Source organism: Eretmochelys imbricata, chromosome 15 (genome assembly GCF_965152235.1).
Source record: "Eretmochelys imbricata isolate rEreImb1 chromosome 15, rEreImb1.hap1, whole genome shotgun sequence".
Classification (NCBI taxonomy): Eukaryota; Metazoa; Chordata; order Testudines; family Cheloniidae; genus Eretmochelys; species Eretmochelys imbricata.
Window position 1 is genome coordinate 854,355 of NC_135586.1, and position 25,506 is coordinate 879,860.

A 25,506-nucleotide genomic window follows, 5' to 3' on the forward strand; every position below is an offset into this window, starting at 1 on the left:
TGTATGAAAGAGAAATTGAGCAGTGTGCAAAAGGTCTGGAGGGTAAAATTGTTAACCTGAGTCTTGATGGGTGGAGTAATGTCCACAATGATCCTGTTGTATGTGCTTGTGTGACAACAGAAGAAGGGAATGTCTTCCTTACAGAAACAATTGATACATCAGGAAATGCACACACAGCAGAATACTTACAAGAAGTAGCAGTAAAAGCTATAACAAACTGTGAAAAAAAAAATTCAAATGTCTAGTATGCATCTTGGTCACAGACAATGCTGCAAATGTATCCAAGATGAGAAGAAATTATTTAGAAGAGAGTCCCAAGCTCATAACATAGGTTGCAGTGCTTATTTGATGCACCTCCTAGCCAAAGACTTTTGCAAAATACTTCAGTAACAACCACTTTGCAGCAGCTGCTCTGCAAAAAGCGGGAGGAACCAAGATAACTCCCCCACAGAATGTGCGATGGAACTCAGCAGTGGACTGTTCTGAGCACTAGATCAAGAACTGGCCTAATCTGATGACAGTTTGTGAACAAAATCGTGAAAAAAATAGATGGCCCTGTCACAGCCAAAGTTCCCAACATTGGGCTTCAGAGAAATGTTGAACACGTGCTGAGTACCCTGAAGCCTATTTCTGTAGCCTTGCACAAAATGCAGGGAAATCGCTGTTTTATTGATGACACTGCTGAAATTTGGAAGGAACTGAGTGAGATCTTAAAAAGAGAAATATGCAATGACAGAGTTAAATTACAAGCATTAAAAAAACGACAAGCACTATCTCTAGCTCATTTTCTTGCAGATGTAAACAGAGTCAGAATGAGCTCTACCCTGACATCTGGTGGTGAGCTGTGGAAAAGGACTTCAGGGTCTGATCTCATTTGCATGGGTACACCCACCCTGCCTAGCATGATGGACTGCTTGCCCAAATGGTCACTTTGGCTGCTGTGGGATCCCCAGTCTCTTTGTTTTTGGGGCAGGAGTAATAAAGTGTTGTTATCCTGGTTATGTGACACAAGGACAGTAGAACTGTACTTGGCATTTTATGATGGCGGGACTTGCCCTCAACTAAGTAGCACTTGCTAGGCGAGGGACATGGGTTCCAAAACCCAGTGAATTGAGAGAGGCTGGGGATAGGTATGTGTACCTGGTAGTGTGGCCCCCCCAAATACTACTTTGACCCCTCCTCTCTCCACTGTGTAATAACAGAGCTAATTTTGGCTCCATTAGGAGTCTTGTTACATGCTGCAGAGCTGAAATTATTGATATCTAGGTCTAAGCATTAGACCTACTTTGAGCTAGTGGTGCACCAGCACTGAGGCTTCCCTACTACGAGCTAAAAATCACTGAGAGCTGAAATTGCTGAGAGCTGTGTTAAGTAGGGGGAGGGGCCTGAAGCCAAGTTGGTGAGAGGACAGCAGGATGGCTAGCACTGAGAGCAGAGTGGAGCAGATAGCAGGACAGTGGCAGAGAGGCGCAGCTGGCGGTGAAGAGTGCAGCAGAACCCATGGAGAGGAGTGGCATTTGGCTGTTTACCCCGAGCAGTGGAGCATATAAGATGCCCCCCATACCTTCCTCCACTTCCACCCACGCTGAGAGGTAAACTCTACATATGAACTTCTGAACTCGGGGGGGCTGTACTAACCAAGGACAGAAACTGGGAGTGGGGGGGTGACAATTGGGTTGTTGGACTTAAGATCCTGAGGGGAAAAGGACACTACCAAACTTACTTGGGGATGGGACTTTTGCTCATGGTTGGTGTTATGAATCTTGTTTGTGGTGTTTCCCTAACATAATGCCGCATTGTTTCCCTCCTTTATTAAAAGGCTTTTGCTAAACTCAGACTCCATGCTTGCAAGAGGAGAAGTACTGCCTCTTAGAGGCACCCAGGGGGGTGGTATGTAATTGTCCCAGGTCACTGGGTGGGAGCTCGAGCCAGTTTTGCATTGTGTTATAGAAATGGAACCCCTAGATACTGAACCCGGCCCTTGTTGCTGTCAACTCTGACCGGCAGAAGGGTTATACAAATTTTCTTAATACTTGGTACCAGAGTCAAACTTTAACTGCTGAAGAAGAGGAGTTGCTATGACATGGACATCCAGTAATCATCCCTCCATAATGCCAACTATAATAAACTTCAGAGCTAAGGGTGATGATGTTGGAAAGAAAGTCACACCAGTGAACTGGTGGAAATCACTTAAGCACTTGGATTCAGAGACCGTTGAAGTGATAATCTCACTTTTAACAGCAGGAGCTTCTTCTGCCAGTGTAGAAAGAATATTTTCTTCCTTTCGACTAATTCATTCCAAATTGAGAAATCATTTGAGACCTGAAAAAGCAGGAAAGGTTGTTTTTCTTTTCCAGATTATGAACAAACAGGAAAATGAAGGTAAAGATGACTGAGTTAGCAGCAGAAGCCAATATTTAAAAAAAAGGAGTACTTGTGGCACCTTAGAGACTAACCAATTTATTTGAGCATAAGCTTTCGTGAGCTACAGCACACTTCATCGGATGCATTCAGTGGAAAATACAGTGGGGACATTTATATACATACAGAACATGAAAAAATGGGTGTTATCATACACACTGTAAGGAGAGTGATCAGTTAACCCACACACCACACAACAGAACCACTAACCCAGGAACCTATCCTTGCAACAAAGCCCGTTGCCAACTGTGTCCACATATCTATTCAGGGGGCACCATCATAGGGCCTAATCACATCAGCCACATTATCATGCCATGTACATTGCCATGTACAGTACCATGTACATTGGTCAGACTGGACAGTCTCTACGTAAAAGAATAAATGGACACAAATCAGATGTCAAGAATTATAACATTCATAAACCAGTCGGAGAACACTTCAATCTCTCTGGTCACTCGATTACAGACCTAAAAGCGGCAATTCCTCAACAAAAAGACTTCAAAAACAGACTCCAACGAGAGACTGCTGAATTGGAATTAATTTGCAAACTGGATACAATTAACTCAGGCTTGAATAGAGACTGGGAGTGGATGGGTCATTACACAAAGTAAAACTATTTCCCCATGTTTATTTCCCATCCCCCACCCCCACCCCCCACTGTTCCTCAGACGTTCTTGTTAACTGCTGGAAATGGCCCACCTTGCTTATCACAACAAAAGGTTTTCTCCCTCCCCCCCGCCCCCCGCTCTCCTGCTGGTAATAGCTCATCTTAAGTGATCACTGTCCTTACAGTGTGTATGGTAACACCCATTGTTTCATGTTCTCTATGTATATAAATCTCCTCACTGTATTTTCCACTGAATGCATCCAATGAAGTGAGCTGTAGCTCACGAAAGCTTATGCGCAAATAAATTGGTTAGTCTCTAAGGTGCCACAAGTACTCCTTTTCTTTTTGCGAATACAGACTAACACGGCTGCTACTCTGAAACCAATATTTTAAGTTTCTCATGTTGACCTGGCTGACATAGTCTATTTAATTTTTGGTTTTTGTTTTTAAATATTTCATTTAACTATTTTAGTTAAAAACAACTTTAACAAAAACAAACCTCATTTTAAAAACTTGAATGTTTAACTAAATTCACAAAAAGAAAAGGAGTGAGCTGTAGCTCACGAAAGCTTATGCTCAAATAAATTTGTTAGTCTCTAAGGTGGATACAGACTAACACGGCTGCTAACTCTGAAACCTAACTAAATTCAAAAATTCATATGCTTGTTTTGTTAAAATATTATATGTTTGCTATTGAAGAAAAAAATCCAGAATACATAATGTTGTTGTTTTAGTTAAATAAAACAATTTAAATATCTGTTTGGTGATGTTCTCCTCCTAATACAGCATGGCAAGAAAATCCTTCAAATATTAATGATTAACCTGTTGAATTGGAGATAGTCCACCTCCCAATGACTTCATAAATATCTCCTTCAATTATCTTTGGTAAATAAAATAACCAAACAATCATTCATTTTCTGATATAGCTGTAAAACTAATCTGAAAAGTTTTCAAAATAAATCACTGTTTAAAAATGTATAGTGTGTACCTTCTAAAAACGAAACCTACATCTATTTCTGAGTTGTAAAGAATACATATTAAGGTTATAACAACCAACAAGAATGCACTTCTATGTAGAAATCCATGAGTAAATCAAGTCTTCCTGACTAGTGATGTAAATCAATTTGATTTAAATCAAATCCACCCTGATTGAAGATCACTCATTCTGAACTTAAATGCTTTCAGCGCTTTCCCAATCCCACTTGCCCATCCTCAACTACATGCCCTGCGTGGAAATGTAACAAAGGGAAGATTTTCAAAAGAGGTCAGGGCCAGGTTTTTAAGAGGTCAGCACCAAAAGCTGGGGCCAGATTTTCAAAATTGCTCAGCTGCCAGCAGATTCCATCGTGACATTCAGAGACAGATTTTCAGATCAACGTGCACTGAACTGTGACAGTTTTGAGACCTGGGAAGTGTACGGAGTTCAACCAGTGATGCTGGAATGTGCCAGATGGGCATGGACTTTTGGGACAATAAGCTGTTTGAGTTCCCTGGGAATCCTTGGGGAATGGTTAGTGCAAATTCCACAACTGCATTTATGTAAAAACTCAGCCTTTTGAAGCTATGCCCTGAGGAGAAAGCCATTGACTGGTGACTACCTGTTCCTAGAGATCAAAGGCCTGAGCTGTATAAATAAGCTGCTGAACTGTCCAGGTGGGTCTGGTTCCTGATCTAAAAACTGACAAACATGTAACCAAAGGGGTAAACTCAGCGTAGGATTTGAAAGACTGACACATACCAGAGCCCTGTGTTGGAGCTGGGGGTGACCTCTGATAAGCTTTTAGAATGCATGTAGGTTCTTAAATTGTTTTTTATGTTTTCTCTGTAATGCTTTTTGCCCTAAGAATAAATACAGTTTGTTTTGTGAAGGCTGGTTGGTGACTGGTGAGCACTGTTATGGTCCCTAAAGAACGAGTAAACCACAGGTGCTGGACCCCAGTCAGACCTGCAAAAAACCACAGTGAGGTGCAACAGGACTGCAAGCCCAAACCCCCATCTGAAGGGAGAGAGTGGCAGGTCTCTTCCCCAAAGAGAGGTAATGACTGCGTGCCCTCGAAAAAGACCAGGGGTGGCTAGGTGGGTGGGGGACAAAGGTGCAGTTAACCCAGAAAACTGTGACACCATACATATTTTGATTTGACATGAGGCTTCATAACTTTGAAAAGGTAATTATTTGTACACATTGGCCTCTCTCTTGTTTTAGGTCTTTGGAAGCAGAACAACTATACCAGAATAAAGTCACTTTTATTTCAGAATCCAGTAATCATACAGGGAGTTATTCCAGAATAGCTACAGGGGAATAACTATTAGCTATGTTGGCCAATAGCCCTGTGTAGACAAGCCCTTGTATTTGGACTGCAGACACTCTGGGGCAGGGACTGTCGCTTCTTAGGTGTTTACACAGTAACTAGCACAGTGGGTCCCTGCTCTATGTTTGAGGCTTCTAAATGCTATGTGGCAAATTGCTGGCACGATTATGATGGTCCCACGCTTCTTGTTCTTGTGGAGGGGGGTTCAGGGCGCAGTTTCCTGCCCCTGAACTAGGGTATCTACTGTTGTAACCCAGAGAAGAGTAGTGGAAAGAGAGGGACCCGGGCCCGCCCTCTACTCCAGGTCCCAGCCCAGGGGCCCTAGGGATAGTGGCAAACCACTTGAATTAGTGCTTCCTTCCCCTGGGCTAATTCCCTCTCCTGCTCTTCAGCTTGTGGGGTTCCTGCCCTCTCTCTGCACAAGCCGGGTGTCTCTTTACCTAGGGTCTTGGTCTTCTAGCCAGCCACGGCACTTCTCCAAACTCTCCTCTACTTCAACTCCTCCATACTGCACTCTGCTCCAACTCCTTCCCCTGGCTAATTGAAGCAGGGGGTTTTTATCAGATGACTGGCTTCAGGTGCTTTAATTGGCTTCAGGTGCTTTTAATTAAGCTATAGAAACCTTTCTTCCCTCTACAGGGAATAAGGCTTCTCCTCATCCTGGGACTTACATATCTCTCCTATATCACTCTCCTGCTGCCTTCTGGCCATGCTGAATCACAGCTCCAGAATAAATATAATAACAATAATGTTTGTGACACGGTTAGGTCTGAGCTGTACAAGACACTAATGTGGAGAGAGAGAGACTCTCCCAGAAGATCTCATGATCTAGAAGACAGACTTTGGAGAAGTAAGGACATGCTGGGAAATACAAAGAAGAGAACACTTTTTAAAAACACCACCACCACCTAGCCTTTATATTGTACTTTTCATCTGTAGATCTACAAGCACTTAACAAAAGAAGTGATTATCATTATCCCCATTTCAGAAATGAGAGAGCCAAGGCACAGGGAGGTGAAATGACTTGCCCAAGATCACCCAGCAATCCAGTGGCAGAGCTGGGCATCGAAGAGCAAGTCTCCTGAATCCCAGTTGAGTGCTCTAGCCACAGTAATGAGATGGAGAAGAAAATTATGTTATTTACCCAAGGAATTAAGGTTTTTCAAATTCTAAAGAAACAGGAGGTCAGTGGAAGAAGTAGAGACTAATGAGCACCAGGCCAAAATCTATTCTCAGTTATGCACATGTAATCCCACTGGCACTGGGCTCAAGAGAGGTAATTTAATGCCAGAAAAGGTACATGAGACAATTCTGATATGATAGCATTTTAATGTCCACTTTGCACTGATGGAAACGATGCCACAAGGTTCAGCGTAACGGAGACTCAGATCCCATGGATTTTAAAAAAAGATTTTTCAATCTGTTTACGGAAGGGGGTGAAGACAATCCAGAAAAGCTAGATTACTCGGCTAAAAACAATTAGCTCCCTGAATTGATCTCCTTCACAGATTCTCATGCTCAGATTGTGCACTCAGAACAAAAACCTGGTACAACTTACAAATCAACGTCAGGTCACTGTACTACTTGGAAAATTTTAAAACACTAGTCCACGCCCAGACCCAATGGACAAGAAGAACCAGGATGAGTCTATGGAGAAGTCACATTCAGAGACCATAAATTACAGCTATGTAACCCAGTTCCCCATCATTCTGCCTTCCTTCCTACACTGCCAGCATGCAATCCTAGGAGTTGTACCAGTGATTTCAATGAGGCCATGATTTCACCCCCAGTGTTCAAGACTAGAGACATTATTACAACGTCCAAACCAAGAGTTTTAGCACCAGCAGCCGTTGTACAGGTTTTCACCCATAGATTGTAAAGCTCTTTACAAGGGTGGGTTAGTGTCTTTAGCCTCGTTTTGCAGATGGGGAAAATGAGACACAGAGAGAGGATGTGACTTGCCCAGTGAGTCAGTGCAATGTTGGGAAAAAAACGTTAGGTCTACTCACGTCTAGCACCCTGCTCATGGCACTACAGCACTGCTGCCATACCTCAGAATACTGCTAAGCAAGAACAAGTTAAAGCTGGAATTCTTAGAAAACATCTCTCTTTTCAGGGGAGACTATAAAGGCAGAGCCCACTCCCCACAGTAACTGCTGGTGACTTGGAGCCATTTCCTTACCTTGGTACTAACCTCTTCTTCTTCGTCACAATCCAGCCCTTGATGGGAGATCTCAGTAGGGCCGGTCTCCTGGATCAGGCTGCTTCCCAATGTCCTCATCCTCTTGCTCTCAGTTGTCACTCTTACTTTCAGGATATGAAACCCAGTGGATATGGACCCAACTTTCAGGTTGACAGGATCTCCATCAAACAACAGGTTATCTGGGCTGCTGTCTTCCTTAAAGCCAGGGGGCTGGTAATCATCAGGAGTTACTGTGCAGGAAAGAGGGTCCTCGGTTGATAGAGAGACTAAATTCTAAGCCACTTTAATCTGCAATAATGGACAAATCCAGAACCTAGCCCAAGTAATTAGGCACGGCTCTGGATAGATTCAATTGGGGTGTGAAGTGCAAAGGAAACATCGTCCCCAGGACATCAAAGCTTCTGCAGCCCAATGGTGAGAGAAGCCTCCACAAGTCTTTCTGCAGCCCCCTGTTGCCCAGATATACGTGGGTAACCCCACTATCTTCATATTCTCCCCGCATTTACATCATCTAACCCAGCTGAAGGCAGTGAGGTTGAAGAGGTGCAACTGGGCAGCATTTGCTCTACAGAATCTTTATTATTAGTGAAGATACACAAGAAAGAAAGAGACCAGTTTAATGTCAGATCGAAGTTTGTGGGGCTGGCACCTAGGAGGAAAAAATATCTTTTTATGTGTAAACTTGCAGTGGCTTGGTGGTCTAGTGGAAACCTCCTGATTTGTATGCAAATTGAAATCCTGGCTAATCTCTTACAGAAGTAATAAAAATTCTGTCCTACGATCTATTATGCAAGATGTCAGACTAGATTATCATAACAGTCCTTTCTGGCTTCAAAGTCTATTAACAGAGCACATTTGATCCAGAGTCACTCAGAGATAATAAACTTGGGCCTCTGTGTTGCCATTTATACGCTCACTTTCTGGAGAAATACCAACCTAGCCAAGTATGTTTGCGCCTCATACTGAGGTAAAGGGAAAGGATGTGTCCCTTTTCCATTGCCCAGCTGTATTTCTTACACAGTTTGTGACTATTTCCTTAAAAAGCAGGTGCCACATCTTTATGCACTGAATGGCACTATTCTATTTTGCATGCTGTCTCAACACAACAGCTTTCTGGGTCCAGATTTCACCTTTCTAGTCTTTGTTCCCTTTTACGGTGGCATGCGTTGCTCATGGGAGCTAACAGGAGGGGAAATCAGCTCGACGGGGCAGACTGTTCTCCACTTACCATCACTGTAGTAAAAGAGTTTCATGGTGAGGGTAATGTCATTGGGAAGGGGCCCGAGGTTCTGCATTAAGAGGTACAGCTTACGGATCAGCAGGATGCTACCTTTCTTAATCTCTTCACTGCTCACCCCCTTTGCAAAGCTCATTTTGGTGCTGTAGCCAAAACAAAAGAGCAACTGAATCATTAATGTCCAAACCCCAATTAAAAATATTCAGCTCCCACTGGTTTGTCTTGCACTACAGTAACAGAGCTTCAGTGCTTTCATGTAGGCCTAACATGAATAGGGAAGTGACGCAGACTTTCAACAGTGGGAGATGGCATGAAGGAACACAATAGTCCAGAGTTAAGAATCGTGTAATTGACAAGTGAACAGATATTGTAACTGGGGCAATAAACTTCATTATACAAGCGTCATGATTCACTTGTTAGTACATGACTAAATTGGGCACAAGCAGCCACAATGCAAGTGCCTTTCACCTACTTGACTAGCTTCTAAATAATTTTCCTCTAAGGAATGGGGGGAATTGGGTGAGAATCACATGTACAACAAACTCAAAGAGGTTATGTTCAAGTCCGTCCTGTTCTAATTGAAGTGCGTTGAATGCCCTAACTTCAGTCCTAACATGACATGCTAGTCCAGGGATAAAATTTTCAAGCGTGCCTAAGAGACACAGGATCCTAACTCCATTGATTCTCAGTGAGACTTAGGCTCCTACATGTAGTTTATTCAAAGAACAGGACATTTTAATGAGGCCTGTAACCCATTTAGAAAGTCTTTGAGGGCATACGGGCTTGCTACCAAAAGTTACAAAAAGTTGAGATGATTTAAGAAAAGGCTTTTTTCTGGAAAGATAAAAGGACGTAGCTCTAAGTATGTCTAGTGAGTAGAGTTTAGTGTCTGTAGGAGAATCTTGAAGCTTATGAAAACATATTGGTAAGGCAATAAATTATATGGAAGACCAAAAATGCTTTTGGTAAAAAATCTGGATGATGCCTTAGGAAACAAAGCATACAGAGAATGAACCATCAAATCTTGAATTTTGGTTATCCTGCCAGCCAAGGTGATGACTACCAAACACACAGTTTTAACAGAGAAGTAAAAATAGGAGCTGCAGGAACGGCAAACCGTTGACACTGGGAGCTGCGGGGAGCCGTGCCTGCGGACGGTCAACATAAACAAAATGTCTCGCGGCCCACCAGGGGATTATCCTGACAGGCAGCGTGCCAAAGGCTGCCGACCCCTGTTTTAGTGACTGCAGCAGTCACTGAACATACTGCAGCGTCAGACATCCAGTGAGGCTTGCAGAGCTGTCTTGGCCACCAACTGGCCTTCTGTAGCCACTGCCTTCAGTTCATCTATGGTCTCCCGAGGAGGTTTTTCAGACAGATGTAAAACCTTTCCCCTGAAGAAAATTGTTGTTAGCCAATAAGGTTGATCATCAGCTATGCGAGTCTGCAAACTAGCAGATGAGTAAACTTTTCTCCCCAGAAGATCCATCTGCTTCGGCTCCTTGTTCCTGGGTTTAGTTTAGGGGGCCCAGGCAGCTTAGAGCTTTCCTAAGCTATCACTACAACCAAAGACCCATGGCCTGGCTGTGTGACAAAGTAGTCAAACGCCTCAAAAAGTACAAATGATCTGCCCTCTTAGATGGCAAACTCGAGAATGCCTTTCATTAATAGGCATGGTCCAACAACCCTGGGATACCGGGTGCAGGATGTCAATAAGTTATGTGACCTCTCCTGCACATTCTCCAGGAGAATCTCTAAAGTACCCACCATTCTTTTAAGGAGGTCCTTAAACGCCCTGACATTGCGTATTGTGGACATATCAGACAGAGTCATGGTCTTGTCAGATGGCCAGGGAACAGGCTGGTCCTCATAGTCCTCCATGAGGACTTCCTCACCAATTTTCAGGAGTTCCTGATGAGATGAATGAGACTCCCTAAAAGAATCCCTAAGGGAAAAGGGCAATTTTACTCTGGATTTCGATGAATCTCTTGAAATCCTGGGAGTGGTTGGCTTCTGAAGGCCTCTCCCTTAGCCTAAAGGGACAAGCCAATAAACCCAGGGTTCACGTAAAAGCAGAGGATAACAAATGATTAAACAGGAATGGGAGTGAGGGTCACAGGGTCAAAAGCAGGAAGCCAGAGTGGGACGCTGAGCAGAGAACCCCAGACAAGGCCCACTGCTCCTCGAAGGCGTCCAGGGAGCCAGTGGATGCGGCCAAGAGGAACTCTGCGTGGATATGTGAGCAAAGCAAGAAGCGGAAGAACCCCACAGTCACAGGGCACCTCTCTGTCCAGCATCCTCCTCTTGGTATGGTGGATGGCCACTTTGGTCAGCACCAGGAAGAAGATGACCAGGAGGTCTTGTAACCTCATGGGGCCACGGATAGGATGTGCAGACATCAGAAGATCCGGGGGAAAGTGCAGCCAGAAGCTGAGGAGAAGGTTCTGGAGGAGCCAGAAAAGGGGCTGCAGCCTGGTGCATTCGAGATAGATGTGCACCAGGATCTCCCTCATGCCACAGAAGAGGAAAGTGTCAGGAAGGGGGCTGTACTGCACCAAGTACATGCCTGTGCACACGGTTCCAAGAAGGAGCCACCAAAGAATATTCCCGGCGGGCCATGGAACCAAAGCGGAATACAGACTGGCCCAGCAGGGCTCCTCACCGTCCACAGGTGGTAGGAGGCCCTGCCATTTGGTGTCGGGGCAGGAGACGAGGGTGAAGAAATTAGAAGTATGGAGCATGAGCAAGTGCAGCTGTGTCCTAGGCATGGTTCAGTAACGCAGAGTGTGCGGCCGGAGCTCGCGGGGGCAGGCACCGATGACAAGGTCCAGAGGGCCAGGAGCAGGCGGGGAGCATCCTCCCACAGGCTGGTTCTTGACACACATAAATAAGCAGTCGATGGAAGAGGCTGAGGTCTCCACAGAGACCAAGAGGGCCAGGTTTACAAACCACATGGGAAAGGCATATGATACTACAAATGTGGAAACCAGGGCATGAGACCTCTCTGAAGCACTCCTTCCAAGGCCATTCACATGTTGCTAGGTGAGGTGGAGACTTCCTAGAAGGGCTCCTGATGCCGTGCAAAGATGAGGATGCAAATGTATAAAATTCCTTTCACAGAGGTGGTGATTCCTGAGGTGTAGGAAGGGGAAGAGCCTCACATCTGACAGCATAAGAGATAGTCACCAACACCACAGAGGTTGGACACGGAAAAAATTTCATCTTCGGAACATTCGGCTGTGGTACCAAAAGAGTCCTGCATACTGGAGAAAAAGGACAGAAATCTAGCAATGGGGACTCCTGTTCCAAAGTGATAGAAGGTGATGTCAAAGCAACTTTAGTGGATGAAGAAGGAAGCACCCATGACTCCAAGACGCCCACAGTACCGAGATAATGTTGTCAGTCACCGAAGGTATAGGATGCAGTACCATAGCTAAGGAACATGAGCCTCCCAGTCTTTGAAGGCTCACAATACCAATGTGGTTTCAAAGGAGCCATTTTAGACAAGTCCTCTTCTTTGTTGGTACCAGGGATGGCAATTGATGCTGAGCCCTGTCTGGAGATCTTTCTTCTTTTCTGGCTCCGGGAGCAGGAACTACTGATTGACCTGAGGAGGACTGACAAGAAGACTCAGAGTGCTTGACAGCAGCATGAAGTCTTCTGAGGACAAAGATCTATCTGCCAGAGAGATGTCTCTTATAGCTGAAGCACTCATTGAAACTGGTTTCAAAGCCAGAAGAGACTGTTCCCAAGGGGGTACCTCAGAGTCAGACACACTCCACGTAGATCTTTCCATTAAAAATAATTTTACACTGGCATCATGAGCCCTCTGTATGTGCTTAGAAAGAGCTATAAATGGCACACTAGCTAGGGATATGAGACTCCCTTAAACACTTTCTAGATGCATCATGGGCAGGCAGAACAGTCTTGCAGGCAGGGCAGATTTTAAAGCTCAGAGACCTGTTCTCTGCCATCAGACTTATTCCTTGGTACTGAGGAAAGACTCATAGAAAGCAAAATTGCTTTAATTTATGTTTGTTTGTTTTAGCAGCAAGCTTAACTAAAACTTACCAAGAAAATACACTAACTCCACGCTAACTACCTACAACCCTAAAACTACTAAAATGCTAAGAGGAAGCAGGAGGACACTGTGGGCTGTGACTTGCTACCATGGGCAGTGAGAAAGAACTGAGTAGCTGTTGGGGCTGCCCCTCCTTTTACACCCTGCCGTAGGGGGCAGATGGGGCACATGTACAGCCCCAGCAGACACTGCCAGCTAAAAGATTCCAGGCTCACGCACACAGGGCACATACACCTACAGTGGGAGCCGAACAAATGTTTGAAGAAGAACAATCCCCATGGTGTCGATATTATGCTGCACGCCAGGGTGGGTCATTGGCAGCCAGAGATTGAACGAGGGACCTCTGAATTTCAAAGCACGACACTACTGCCTAAAGTACAACACCCTGCTCAGTTAGCCGAGGCTGCAGTAGGCTCATCAAACTCTATGTGTGGCCCAGCCGCCACCAGCAGAGTGCTACACAGAGTGGGTGTGGGATACATCAATCTTGTCCTTAATTCAGCTCTGCTGCATCTAGATGTTACAGCACGTGTACTGTGATATGTAAGCTCATCAGCGCAGGAGTTCAGATCCTGCAGGATGCTGAGTGCCCTTAATTTCCACTGAGTTCAATGGCAGATGAAGCCATTCAGCACCTCGTGATATTGGAGGGGTGCATGATACAATCACAAGGGACAGTTTTCACTTTAAAAATGTTTTGATGAAGCAAATTTATCACTGTGTATTTTTCAGAAATAAAACAGAGCCATTACCTGAGGATGTCCATCTGGGGCCCGTCCTTTGTATACTTGAATTTGAACTGATACAGCTCAGTCACCCTCTAGACATTCACAAAGGGAGCAGAAAAAAACAAGTCTTTCAGCAACATGCTGCCAAAGAAAGCTCAATAGATTGTGCAGGAAACTCTCTGGTGTCCATGCTTCCTCATTCCTACGCCTGTCTAGCAGCATCAAATTATTGACTAGGCTCCATTTTGATCTCAAAGATCATCTGCAGATTTTCTTAAAAGAAGCAAATACAAACCCACTTCTGGGCTGAGAAGAAACATGAGAAACTCCAACTCAAAAGGAAGTTGGGGGAGAAAAAGCAGGAGCCACTTAAAACAGGAGGTCATAATGCAAACGGCATGCGAACTAGAGCGTACACCAGTGACGCTACGGTTCGGGCTGGTTGAAAATTCCGCATCCAAATGGGTTTCCGATGGAACACTGGGTTTCTGACTAAATAATTTTTTGTCAAAATTTTTTGCCTGAGCACAGAAAAATGTCGATTTTGAAATGCTGCTGCAGGGTCTCATGGGAGCTGTAGTCCAGGTGCCTCTTGCTCCCATTTTCCTCGAGGGCCAGGCTCCCCAGCCAGACTACATCTGTGTGATGCACCCGGGCCACGCAACTGCCATTGCCAAGAGGGACCTGTGGTGCACCCTGGCCATGCCCTTCCCTTGCCAAGAGGGGGCCTGTGGTGCATCATGGGAGATACAGTCCTTCCAGGGAACTCATACAGGTGAATGGGAGCGTGAGGTTTTGGATCTACAACTCCTGTGGGACAGCGGCAGCAGATCAGAATGAAAATATTTCTGTTTTCGATATTTTGCTGAAAACTCAACATCTTCTGAGGAAAATAAGAAACCATAAACAGCTCTGGCTATAACACATTTAAAGGGCATTTCGGTAAGGTTTTGGAGGGAGATACTAATCCCAGCCTTGGTAGCCAAGTATATGGAGTAAATTCTTGCTCTTCTTCCATGAGCCGCATTGCGGGGCAGTGGAACAGTAGTGGATGGGCAGAGGTTCCGTCTTTACAGGACAGATGACGACATAAGGAACAGTGTGCATTACCCTCAGCTCCTGCTTCTGGTCTTCAGCAGAAGGGAGCAAGGTCCTACCTATGCCCCTAAGCTACCCAAAAAGCAACACCAGGTGCAACAGACAGGCCCACAGCCTAGTACTCAAGAGGGGCACTGGATCACCACTCTGCCTGGCATCCGAGTTGGTCTGCTGGGGTGAAGGAATAAGAGAAAGAGGTAGCTTATGTCTCCTCGCTCAACCATGCATACCTGTCAAATCAAGGCAGAATTTAACCCTATGAGCCCATTCCAAATATAGTACAACTCACCCCTGCAATTGATTTCCCCCTAAGTAGAGCTTGACTACTCCTTACCTGTGGCTCCTTGGGATTGGTGTAAATCTGTTTTAAGAAAGTACAGTGAATGCATCTTTCTCTCTGATAAAATGTAGAGGTGAGACGTAATCAAACAACTGAATCTCTATCATGCCCTAAGAACACGGGGTATGTCTAGACTGCAATCATGGGTAGTGATTAGGGTGACCACCCATCCCTTCGCTTAAGCGATGTCTCCTGACCATTTTAAACATTAAATTGATGCTTATCATAATTGCATGGTATACTGGAGGGTAGCAGAAATCTACACTTGATACGCTAAGGTAAATTGTGTTTCCCTAAAATGTCCCTTAAAATAAAGCGCTGTCCCTTATTTTTCGTGTGGCTTTCCCTTATTTCCATCCAACAAAGGTGGTCGCCCTAGCTGTGACTGCAGCTTGAGCTGATATACCCAACCTAGCTTTAATCTCACTAGCTTGGGTATGGGAACAGTGAAGCTGCTGGTTTGGGGCTGACTTGTATAGCCCAGGCCAATGCTTGCAATGACGCAACTTCACTGCTCCGGGGGCAACCGCTCCATAAAAGATCAAACCATATGACCGTCTATACAATAGCCTTCCTCTGGCAGCAGCCAATACCTGTTGCTGCAGAGTAAGGTGGAAAAAACATCCATGATGTGAAATTTTGCAGGGCTCAGGGGAGAGCCCATCCTGACCCTCACCAGCGATCAATGAATGCCCTCATGCATGAGGATTAGTTACCCGCATCTTCGCTATGGTGTCTAGAATACCTACAAGTGCTTTACAAAGGTACGTGTCAGAGGCTGGCCGTGCACAATCTCTGCAACACCAAGGGTGCCAATGGCAACTTGCCAGAAACCTGAGGGCTAAAGGGTTTGTCCCATCAATGGTAACAAGAAGGCAACTGAAGAGAATGCTCATTGAGATGGGAAGGGAAGGAGGCAGTTGCCCATTTCTGTTTGGGGCACAGGCAGAAAGAAGCAGCAATGCGAAGCACATGGCAGTGCTTGTAATCAGTATCCTAGACCTGGGCTCTGATTACGCTACAGACTTCTGCTGGCACAGGTACATCAGCCAGGGGTATAAAGAAGCCTCTACAGCAGACGCAAATATACCAGCAAAACTGTGCTTTTACTGGGATAGCTTGCTTTGCTGGTAGGGGGTTGTTTTACTTTAGTTGGATCCACACTGGGAGCACTCTGCCAGTATTATATGCTGGTGTTCCTATACCAGTAAACTGTTCCTAGTGTGGACATGGCCGTAGTGATTTAAGGATGAATATTCTGCACCACTAATGGAAGCGAAAGCTGCATCCAGCAAATGTTCCCATGCAACCTAAGACATTAACATTTATCTTGTGAAGAGAGAAGCTATTGCTCCAAACTGAGGCTAACTCCATTGCCATGAGCTCTTTAACGCTTCCTAAGTACGGACAGAGATGGGCAGAAGGGCCCTTAGTTTAACGTCTCATCCAACCACCGTGGGGGAAGGAAAACACCTTGCATTCATTTAACGGATGACTTACTGCCAGGACAGCCATATGTAACTGGAAGAGAAGATAAGAGCCTAGTCAAAATCTAAGTGCCTCGAGTAATGAAGGAGTAAATACATTCAATGGTTTGCAAGTCAGGGCTTTTCATGCATATCCTTGCTAATTCAGATGCACTTGGGTGCAACATCAGTGACACCCTGTGGCCAGTTTTATTAACTACCTCAGGGGTCGGCAACCTTCAACGCAAGGCCTATCAGGGTAATCCGCTGGCGGCCGCGAGACATTTTCTTTATGTTGACCATCTGCAGGCACAGCCCGCTGCACCTACCAGTGGCGGCGGTTTGCCATTCCTGGCCAATGGGAGCTGCGGGAAGCGGCAGCCAGCACATCCCTGCAGCCTGCCGCTTTCCACAGCTCACATTGTCAGGAATGGGAGCTGCGGGGGGGTCGCATCAACGTAAACAAAAAGTCTCGTGGCCCACCAGCGGATTACCCTGGTGGGCCGCATGCTGAAGGTAGCCGACCCTGAACAACAATCACATTTTTCGAAAGATCTATAAATAAGGCCCTACCAAATTAACGGCCATGAAAAACACATCACAGACCATGAAATTTGTCTCCCCCAGTGAAATCTGGTCTTTTGTGTGCTTTTACCCTATACTATACCGATTTCAAGGGGGGAGACCAGCATTTCTCAGATTGGAGGTACTGACCCAAAAGGGAGTTGTGTGGGGGTCGCAAGGTTATTTTAGGGGGGGAATCATGGTATTGCCACCCTTACTTCTATGCTGCCTTCAGAGCTGGGCGGCCAGAGAGTGGCGGCTGCTGACTGAAGGACCAGCTCTGCAGGCAGCAGCACCCAGGAGTGGCAATCCCAGACCAGGCCATCCTTAATTCTGCACTGCTACTGGCGGCGGCTCTGTCTTCGGAGCGGGGCTCCTGGCCAGCAGCCGCCGCTCTCCAGCTGCCCGACTCTCAAGGCAGCACTGCCGCCTGCAGCAGTAAGCTTAGCAGTACAGCACCACCCCCTACAATAACCTCGTGACCCTCCCCTCCACTCCTTTTTGGGTCAGGACCCCTACAATTACAACACACTGAAATTTCAGATTTAAATAGCTGAAATCATGAAATTTACTATTTGTTAAATCCCATGACCATGAAATTGACCAAAATGGACTGTGAATTTGGTAGGGCCCTATCTATAAAATAGCTGTACATCCAGTCTTGCCTCACAGTGTTCTCGCTTAACAGATTCCTTCTATTTAAAGCTCCTTGATACTGGCAGCCTTTTCTATTCAAGTCCAATGTAAGATCCCTTTTTTATTATGAATCTCACTGTTTTTACCCCACCTGCCATTAGCAACGAGGTTTCAGTCTTTGACCTCTGATATGGACTTCATCACAGACACCTAACACCTTGTTCACCTATGGACTGCACTATGGCAAGGAACTGTACTTGACACTAGCCTTGTAAACCACTCGAAAGCTTTGGCTAGAGAAAGCATTAGTTCATTTGCTGACTGAAACAAAGGAACTGCCTCAGTAGATCAAACCAGTGACCCACCTGGCCTAGTACCATCTCCATGACGCTGACTAGCACCAGATGCTTCAAAGGAATGTGCAAAAAACCTGGAGGAGTGGATAATTATGGAATAACTGCTCACAGGAGTTTTTTCCTAATCCCTATCAGTTAGAAGTTGATTTATGTGCTGAAGTATGAGGGTTTGAATCTCTTCTAAATGGTGGAGACCATTATCTATTTAAAGCTGACTGTTTGATTTGTCGGTAAGCAAGTATTTGAGTTCAGAACATTTCACATCATTTCATCTACGACAACAGTAGAATTGACATAGACAAGCGTCAGTCTGATCAGCAGTGCAGATATTGACAAGAATCCATCTGATTTAGGTAAGAGTCATTCAGATATAGATCACAGTCTGATGAACAACGCTGATACACAGAGAGCAATCAGCACTTTATATTTACAGGTCAGATTTTCCTCAGATTGCGTAAGTGAGGGCTGGGATTACTTAAAAATGTGCATTTATTCTGAAACCAGGTACTCAAGCCTTGTATTTGAAAGAATACAAAAAGGAAAGGAAATCTAAACTCAGGGCAGGTCTACACTTAACAACGTTGCATTAGCACAGCCGCACGCCGCCGTAGTATTTAAGTAAAGGCGCTCTTAGGTCTTCCGTTGGCAGAGCTAATCCACCTCCGTGAGAGGCAGTAGCTCTATCAATAGGAGAAGCTTTTCTTTCAGCATAGCGCTGTCTGTCTACATGGGGTGGGGGGTGGTTGGTTAGTATAACGATGTTGCTCGGGGGTATGGATTTTTCACACCCCTGAGCAATGTAGTTACACCAATATAAGTCTGAGGTGTAGACCTGACCTCTATATGGAAAACAGAGATGACAACAAAATGAAGAAAAAGGAAAAGAGGAAAGAAAGGCAAGGAGACGGTAAAAGAAGGGGTGAAGGAAAGAGGGAGCAGAGAAGAATATGGGAAAGAACAAAGGCAGGGAGAGAGATTTGCTTTGACTGACAGAATCTGCATCCATCCATTAAAAGATGTGAATGTAGAACAGAGAATGCAGGGGAGAACCCTGCAGCCTGCAAATTAGTGTGGAAACCATTCACAACAAGCAGGTCTAGACACTAATAATGGTTACTACGCTACGGCACGTTACAAAGAAGTAAGAGTCCACGTCACAAACACACAGAGCAGCTTTCCTTCGTCCCCTATGGCACAGATCTCTATTGTGTACTTGTTCTGTATGTACAGTTTCCACTGGGATCACTGGCGAATATATAGCAGAGATGCTCCCTGCAGGAATGCACAAGGAAAACTGGAGCGGAATTTTGCCCATTGTTAGTGAAGAAAGATAATATTACCAAAATATCAAACAAAAACTTACATAGTTCTTTTCCAAAGCATCAAAACAGCCCTGAATCCTGCCAGGAAAGAAATGTTAGTAACTAGTCATGCCAGTCTAGCAGCATCACTTATTAGATGGAGTTTAGAGTGCACATTTACAAACATTAAGCAGTACGGAGCTGACAGCATTTTTAGCTTGTAACGCCCTCTTCAGGTCACTCAGCAATTAAGTGACTCTCCCCTCCATATGTGTGCACAGTTTATACACTAAGGCTCTGGTCCTGTGAACACTTCTTACCAGGCGTCCTGGGACTACTCAAAATAGTAAACCCTAGACTGGGTAGTAATGGCCAGATCGTTGGCCCCATTCTGGCCTCTTTGTGCTGATGGATCCAGCCAGCTGGTGTTCCTTTGGCATAGCTATGAGGAAGGAGGCATGGCTGGAGTGCTGCTGCAATCATGACTTTAGGCTGCTCTAAACTATCCTGAGACAGTGCAGAACTGGCCCCAGGACTGGAGAACTGCATATGGCTCCTCTGCAGCCTCCTCATCTGAGCCTGGTGTTTACAGGACACAGCAGATAGCTGAGCCATAAGTATTTGCAGGATTGGGCTCTTACAGTATTTAAGCAACACAGAAGTGCTGAAGTGAGCTGTAGCTCACGAAAGCCTATGCTCAAATAAATGTGTTAGTCTCTAAGGTGCCACAAGTCCTCCTTTTCTTTTTACAGAAGTGCTACACTCCCTATAACAACTCCCTCTGCAGATAGGAAGGAGTAATGCCATGTTTCTGAAACCTGAAGAAGAGCTCTGTATACGCTTGAAAGCTTGTCTCTCTCACCAACAGAAGTTGGTCCAACACAAGATATTACCTCACCCACCTTTCTCTCTCTGTTTCTGAAATGCATTTATTAACTAGAACTCTAGAAAGCTAAGGGCCTAGTTATGCCCCCAGAAACAGACACAACTTCCACTGAAGAGAAAAAACGGCACATATTAGTTAAAAATCAATCAAGCATATAAAATCACTTTAAAAACTAGAAATACCAAATATGTAACCTATGGAAACAAGTAACCTCACAACTTTGTTTAGAGTGAGCCTCATTCCTCCCTTACCCGCTTTGTTTGTTCAATTGAGGGCCTGATCCCGCTCTTATTGAGGTCAATGAGATCACATTTACATTGGAAGCTCGTTGGCGAGGGACCATGCCTTCGTTATATATGGTGCCAAGCACACACAGCTTTTATAATAAATCAGTGGGCACTGCTTTGGCAAATCCAGTATCATTGGCCCTGAAGGATTTCAAATTTAGGAAGTAAAGGCCTGTGGTACAATGCCATATTGCTGTTCAGCATAAACTTATCATAGGACTTGTCTACACGAACAGTTAGACTGCGTAAAACTGAGATTAAATCAACCCCACGCAAGCTTGCTGCAGTCTAACTGCCTGAGTGCATCCTGCTGACGTGGGTTAATAGCTCTTTAATGCACCTTGAGCTCGTCCCATTTCAAAGAAGACTAGATTGAAGCACTCCAGCAAACCGTCAATGGGTACCAGCAGGGTGCACACAGACATTGGAGTGCAGCAGACTAGTCCAGGATAGATTTATATCCCAGCTTGTCGTGGTCTAATTGTTCGTTTAGGCAAGCCCTAAGTTTCACTGTTATTCACTTACCACTTGACTATCTGCAGTGACCCCAGGCAGCTCTTATCTTCCCGAAGGATTTTTAGACAGAGATCTGCAAAACAAAAGTTAGCATCTAGTTACAAAGCGTATCTGGAGCCACTTGGTAAACACTGAAATCAAGTCAGTCATCAACGTATGAAGTATTTTATCTGGAAACACTTCCTGAGCTGGAAGAATGGTTTTAACAGCATCCCAGGTGGACTGACACAGGCTCACTGCTGTAGTTTACAATGCCAAAGACCTTTGCTGAAATACACTGAACTCTTCCAGGAAAAAGTACTGGGGTTACGGATTTATGGAGTGTGGCTTCATTTAGAAATGCCAGCAACTTCCTTTCCCCTCAATCCCCATTCTCATCTTATTCTGGCACTTCCCAACAGCACCCTCTAGTTCTGCACTCTAGTGTTCACTAACACACAAATAAGCTAAACAACTGTGCTCAAAATAAGCTAACCCTGTGACGTTTCCCCACCGGGCTCCTGTGGCCCTTTCGTCCTCCAAGTTTAGGAGTTAGGATCCACAAGCAGAAAACTCCTAAAGTTGAAGCCAACGCTGATAGGCCAACCACAAAGGTGAATTAATGCCTTGGGGCCCAATCCTGCAGCTCTCTAAGGAATGAGTGGGTCAAATGTCAAGATTCTTGCGCAGAAAGGCACTTGAAGATCTGAAATCTGATCAGAAAGACTGATGACCTTTCGGATGGAAAAATCAAAAGTCAAATTTGGGATTTCCTCTTCCGTCCTCAGCAGGCCATAAGGAACAAGTGACCAGATTTCAAGATACAACTCTATGAGAACATGGAAATGAACTGTACCCCATTTCAAGCATAAATCAAGGATGATAAATCTATAGAGCTGGAAAATATGGAGTCACTCCCTCTCCCCAGATCCTAACTTAATATAAAGATGCAGATGAATCAAAGTTTCATCATATGGTGTGACCTTGCCACAAGTCTCACAATACCTTGTGTTTTTCTTAAAGCCTCATCTCTGAAGCCACGTGATTATGTGAGAATCTCAGTTTTCATTTACAAAATCTCCAGATTATGGAGAAAAGCTTGAAAATCTAACCCCTATGGCTCAAAAACAGAAGGCAACAATAAAAAAAACCCTAACATTTATTATTTCTAAAAATCTAATGATTTTTAAGCCAGTCTTGTGATTTTGGGGGAGCCTGACCATGGTTTTGGAATGCTTGGGATTGGCAATATTGATGAAATTGCTGAGTAATGAATGCAACTGGAAAACAAAACAAACATTGAGAGAAACAGCTGATGGTTGCCACTAGCTCTAAGGGTATGTCTACACTACAAAATTCGGTCAATTTCATAGAAGTCGATTTTTAGAAATCGATTTTATACAGTCGGTTGTCTATGTCCCTACTAAGTGCATTAAGTCGGCGTAGGGCATCCTCAATACCGTGGCTAGCATCGATTTATAGAGCGATGCACTGTGGGTAGCTAATTTTATTTTTAAAAATCTAATGATTTTTAAGCCAGTCTCGCGATTTTGGGGGAGCCTGAGACATGGTTTTGGAATGCTTGGGATTGGCAATACTGATGAAATTGCTGAGTAATGAATGCAACTGGAAAACAAAACAAACATTGAGAGAAACAGCTGACGGTTGCCACTAGCTCTAAGTTGTCTTCCTGCCATAGGAGCTTTTCCTGTATCAGGGCTGCTGGATAAGGCCCATAGGCTCACATCCTGAAAGATATTTAGGTGCCTAATTCCCACTGATTTCAATAGAAATCTGGCACCTCCATACCGCGCGCTGAGGATTTGGGCCACGGTCAGCAATGTTCCTACAAAAGACTGAACTTGTCAAATATGTGAACAGCACTGGACTAATCTGTACTGGGCAAAGATAATGCATAGAAACATAGTAGCATGCATTGAAAACATTACCATCTAAATAGCGAGTTCCATATGAGCTCTCTGGGAAGAGCCCTCTTAGGTACGTTATACAGGAGACAGAGATGGCCAAAAGCCTTTTCACCAGCACCATGGACTGCTGGTCAGTGGCAATTTTGTGTGGAAACAACACTGATTCCTGAAAAAAGACAAAGACAAAAATATTATTGGTTTTAGACCCGTGCAAAGGCCCAGCGCCACAGGGGAGAATCAGCAGGTTTAGAGGTAGTCTAAATTGGGGTAATTTTACACTTTCTTTTGGTTTCCATAGTGTGTATGCCACTCACTTACATGTTGGTGGACTAAGTATAACTAGCTCAAGGAGCATCTAACACACTTAGCCCAAAGTTTATTGCTACACAAAAGCTTTGGTTTAACAGTATTAATACATTGTCATACAGGCAGAGAACTATTGCCACAGTTCCACAGGGCTGGTGTCACTGAATTCCAGTGACAAAAAAGGGCTCTGAAGTCTACACACTGGAAAAGAAGCACTATTCTGGGGGCGGGGGGTGGGTGGGGGCTTCTCAACTGCTCAGATATTTTGAGTCCAGAAGGCAGACACAGCCTGCAGAAAGGCTTCCAACAAAACCAGAGGTTATAGGCAAATCCGGTTTCTAAAAGAATGTGGGATTCTGCTTAGTAAGAGCTAAGCACTCATACACTTTTCCATGCCTAGGACTCTGTTTATTATGAATAAGGCTAAGATTTTGCCATGGGCAATAAATAAAAATTCATGGGGCCCGTGACTTTTCCTAAAAATAACCACACACGCCACGGCAGAGACGCACAGCCCCAGCTGCAGCCCCCAATGTGGGGCAGGGGCACACGGCCCCACCAGCAGCCCCCGCCGCAAGCCGCAGGGCAGGAGCATATGGCTCCGATGGCAGCTCCCACCGCGAGGCTATGTGGGGAGCATAGCCCCAGCTCCAGCCCCAGCCATGGCTCCAGCTGCTGACAGCTGAAGAAGTCACGAAGGTCCAGTAAAACCACAGAATCTGTGACTGCCGCGACCTCCATGACTAAATCGTAGCCTTAATTATGAATACTAAACAGCAAGTAGTGGTGACGATCTAGCGGTCCCTTCTGATCTTCATGACACCTGGTATTAACATGCAAAATCTCTGTGAAAAGGAGTCCCACTACCAGTTCATTGTCTTTTTCTCCTCTAGGGCGGCTCTGCATGCCCTAGGACTTTTACGTAGCCAAGCACCAGTATCCAGCACCTCAGCACCGATTCGCCTACAAATCCTCAGGCTGCTTAGCCAGCATCTTCTTGGCTACCCTGGCCTGGAGACAACTGTTTTCAAAACCCAACAAAGACACAGTGTAATCAGCACTGAGCACACTGCCTGCCCTGGGAGCAAGGGATGGGAACGGTAATCAAAGCTAGGTTTCCAGCTCTGCAGGGCTGAGTACTACTAGGCCAGCACGTTGATCAGGAACATTAAGTCCTAAATCCTATACCTTGGAGGTTTTATGCTTCTGCCCAGTGTGTGAGAGCTGAGCCATGGCCATAGCATCTCAAAGTGCTGCCTTCCACATGCAATTAGAACCTGCAGAGAAATAGACATTAACCACTTGGCAAATACAGGATTCCTGAAATTTCTCATCTTCCTGAGCATAAGAACCAGACTGCATAAGAACTCTCTCCAGGACTGAAAGCCGAGCTCTTGCCAGGACAGCTAAATGGTGTCAGATTGATGTCACTCTGTGCCACAGTTTGGAAGTTCACATGGCAGGAAGAACACCTCATTATCTATAAACAAACTGTCAATAGTACTGGAAATTCAGGGCCAGATCCACAGCTGGTGGAAATTGTTGTGGCTCCAGAGACTTCAATGGAGCTAGGCCAATTTACATCAACTGAGGATCTGGCTCTCTCTCTCTTTGACAGAGGTGCTTTTAATCCTCATGCTGGTGCACAGAACAGTGCTACTGCTCAGAAATGCTGAGCTGACTCCCAGACAGCTGTTTTAACAATCCAAAGAGCATTGTGCTTTTAAAAGAGCACTGTTGAGCTGAAAGCAAAATATTAATCTTGACCCATTTTAAGCCTCTATCTGAAACATCCCACACATTTTTAAAATAATAGTAATCTCCATTTATCTTCCATAGAAATATAGGGATTTAATCCCCTTTTAAGTGAGAATTTTATCGGAGCCTGCCTACTGAGCCACTATAGATGTCTTCATAATATAGCATTTTTTACCTTCAAAATTCTTGACAAACATTAACAAACTAATGCTCACTACATTCCCCAAAGGTAGAGAAGCATCATAGAATCATAGAAGTGGAAGGGACCTCGAGAAGTCACCTAGTCCAGTCCGCTGCACTCAAGGCAGGACTAAGTATGATCTAGACCATCCCTGATAGGTCTTTCTCTAACCTGCTCTTAAAAGTCCCCAATGATGGAGATTCCACAACCTCCCTAGGGAATTTATTCCAGTGCTTAACCACTCTAACAGTTAGGAATTTTTTCCTACTGTCCAACCTAAACCGTCCTTGCTGCAATTTAAGCCCATTGCTTCTTGTC

General features: G+C 44.9%; 1 protein-coding gene across 1 annotated transcript; it reads right to left on the bottom strand.

Annotated features, from left to right (window-relative positions):
* Positions 1-7,459: 7,459 nt before the first annotated feature.
* Positions 7,460-24,488, bottom strand: HORMAD2 (HORMA domain containing 2). The gene is made up of 9 exons (XM_077835332.1): positions 24,438-24,488; positions 22,965-23,109; positions 21,046-21,109; positions 19,410-19,446; positions 16,525-16,545; positions 15,019-15,045; positions 13,611-13,678; positions 8,769-8,920; positions 7,460-7,770 (listed from the first exon to the last, which is right to left on the bottom strand). The coding sequence occupies exons 1-9, from the start codon at positions 24,486-24,488 to the stop codon at positions 7,460-7,462; spliced, it is 876 nt and encodes a 291-aa protein (XP_077691458.1).
* Positions 24,489-25,506: the final 1,018 nt, after the last annotated feature.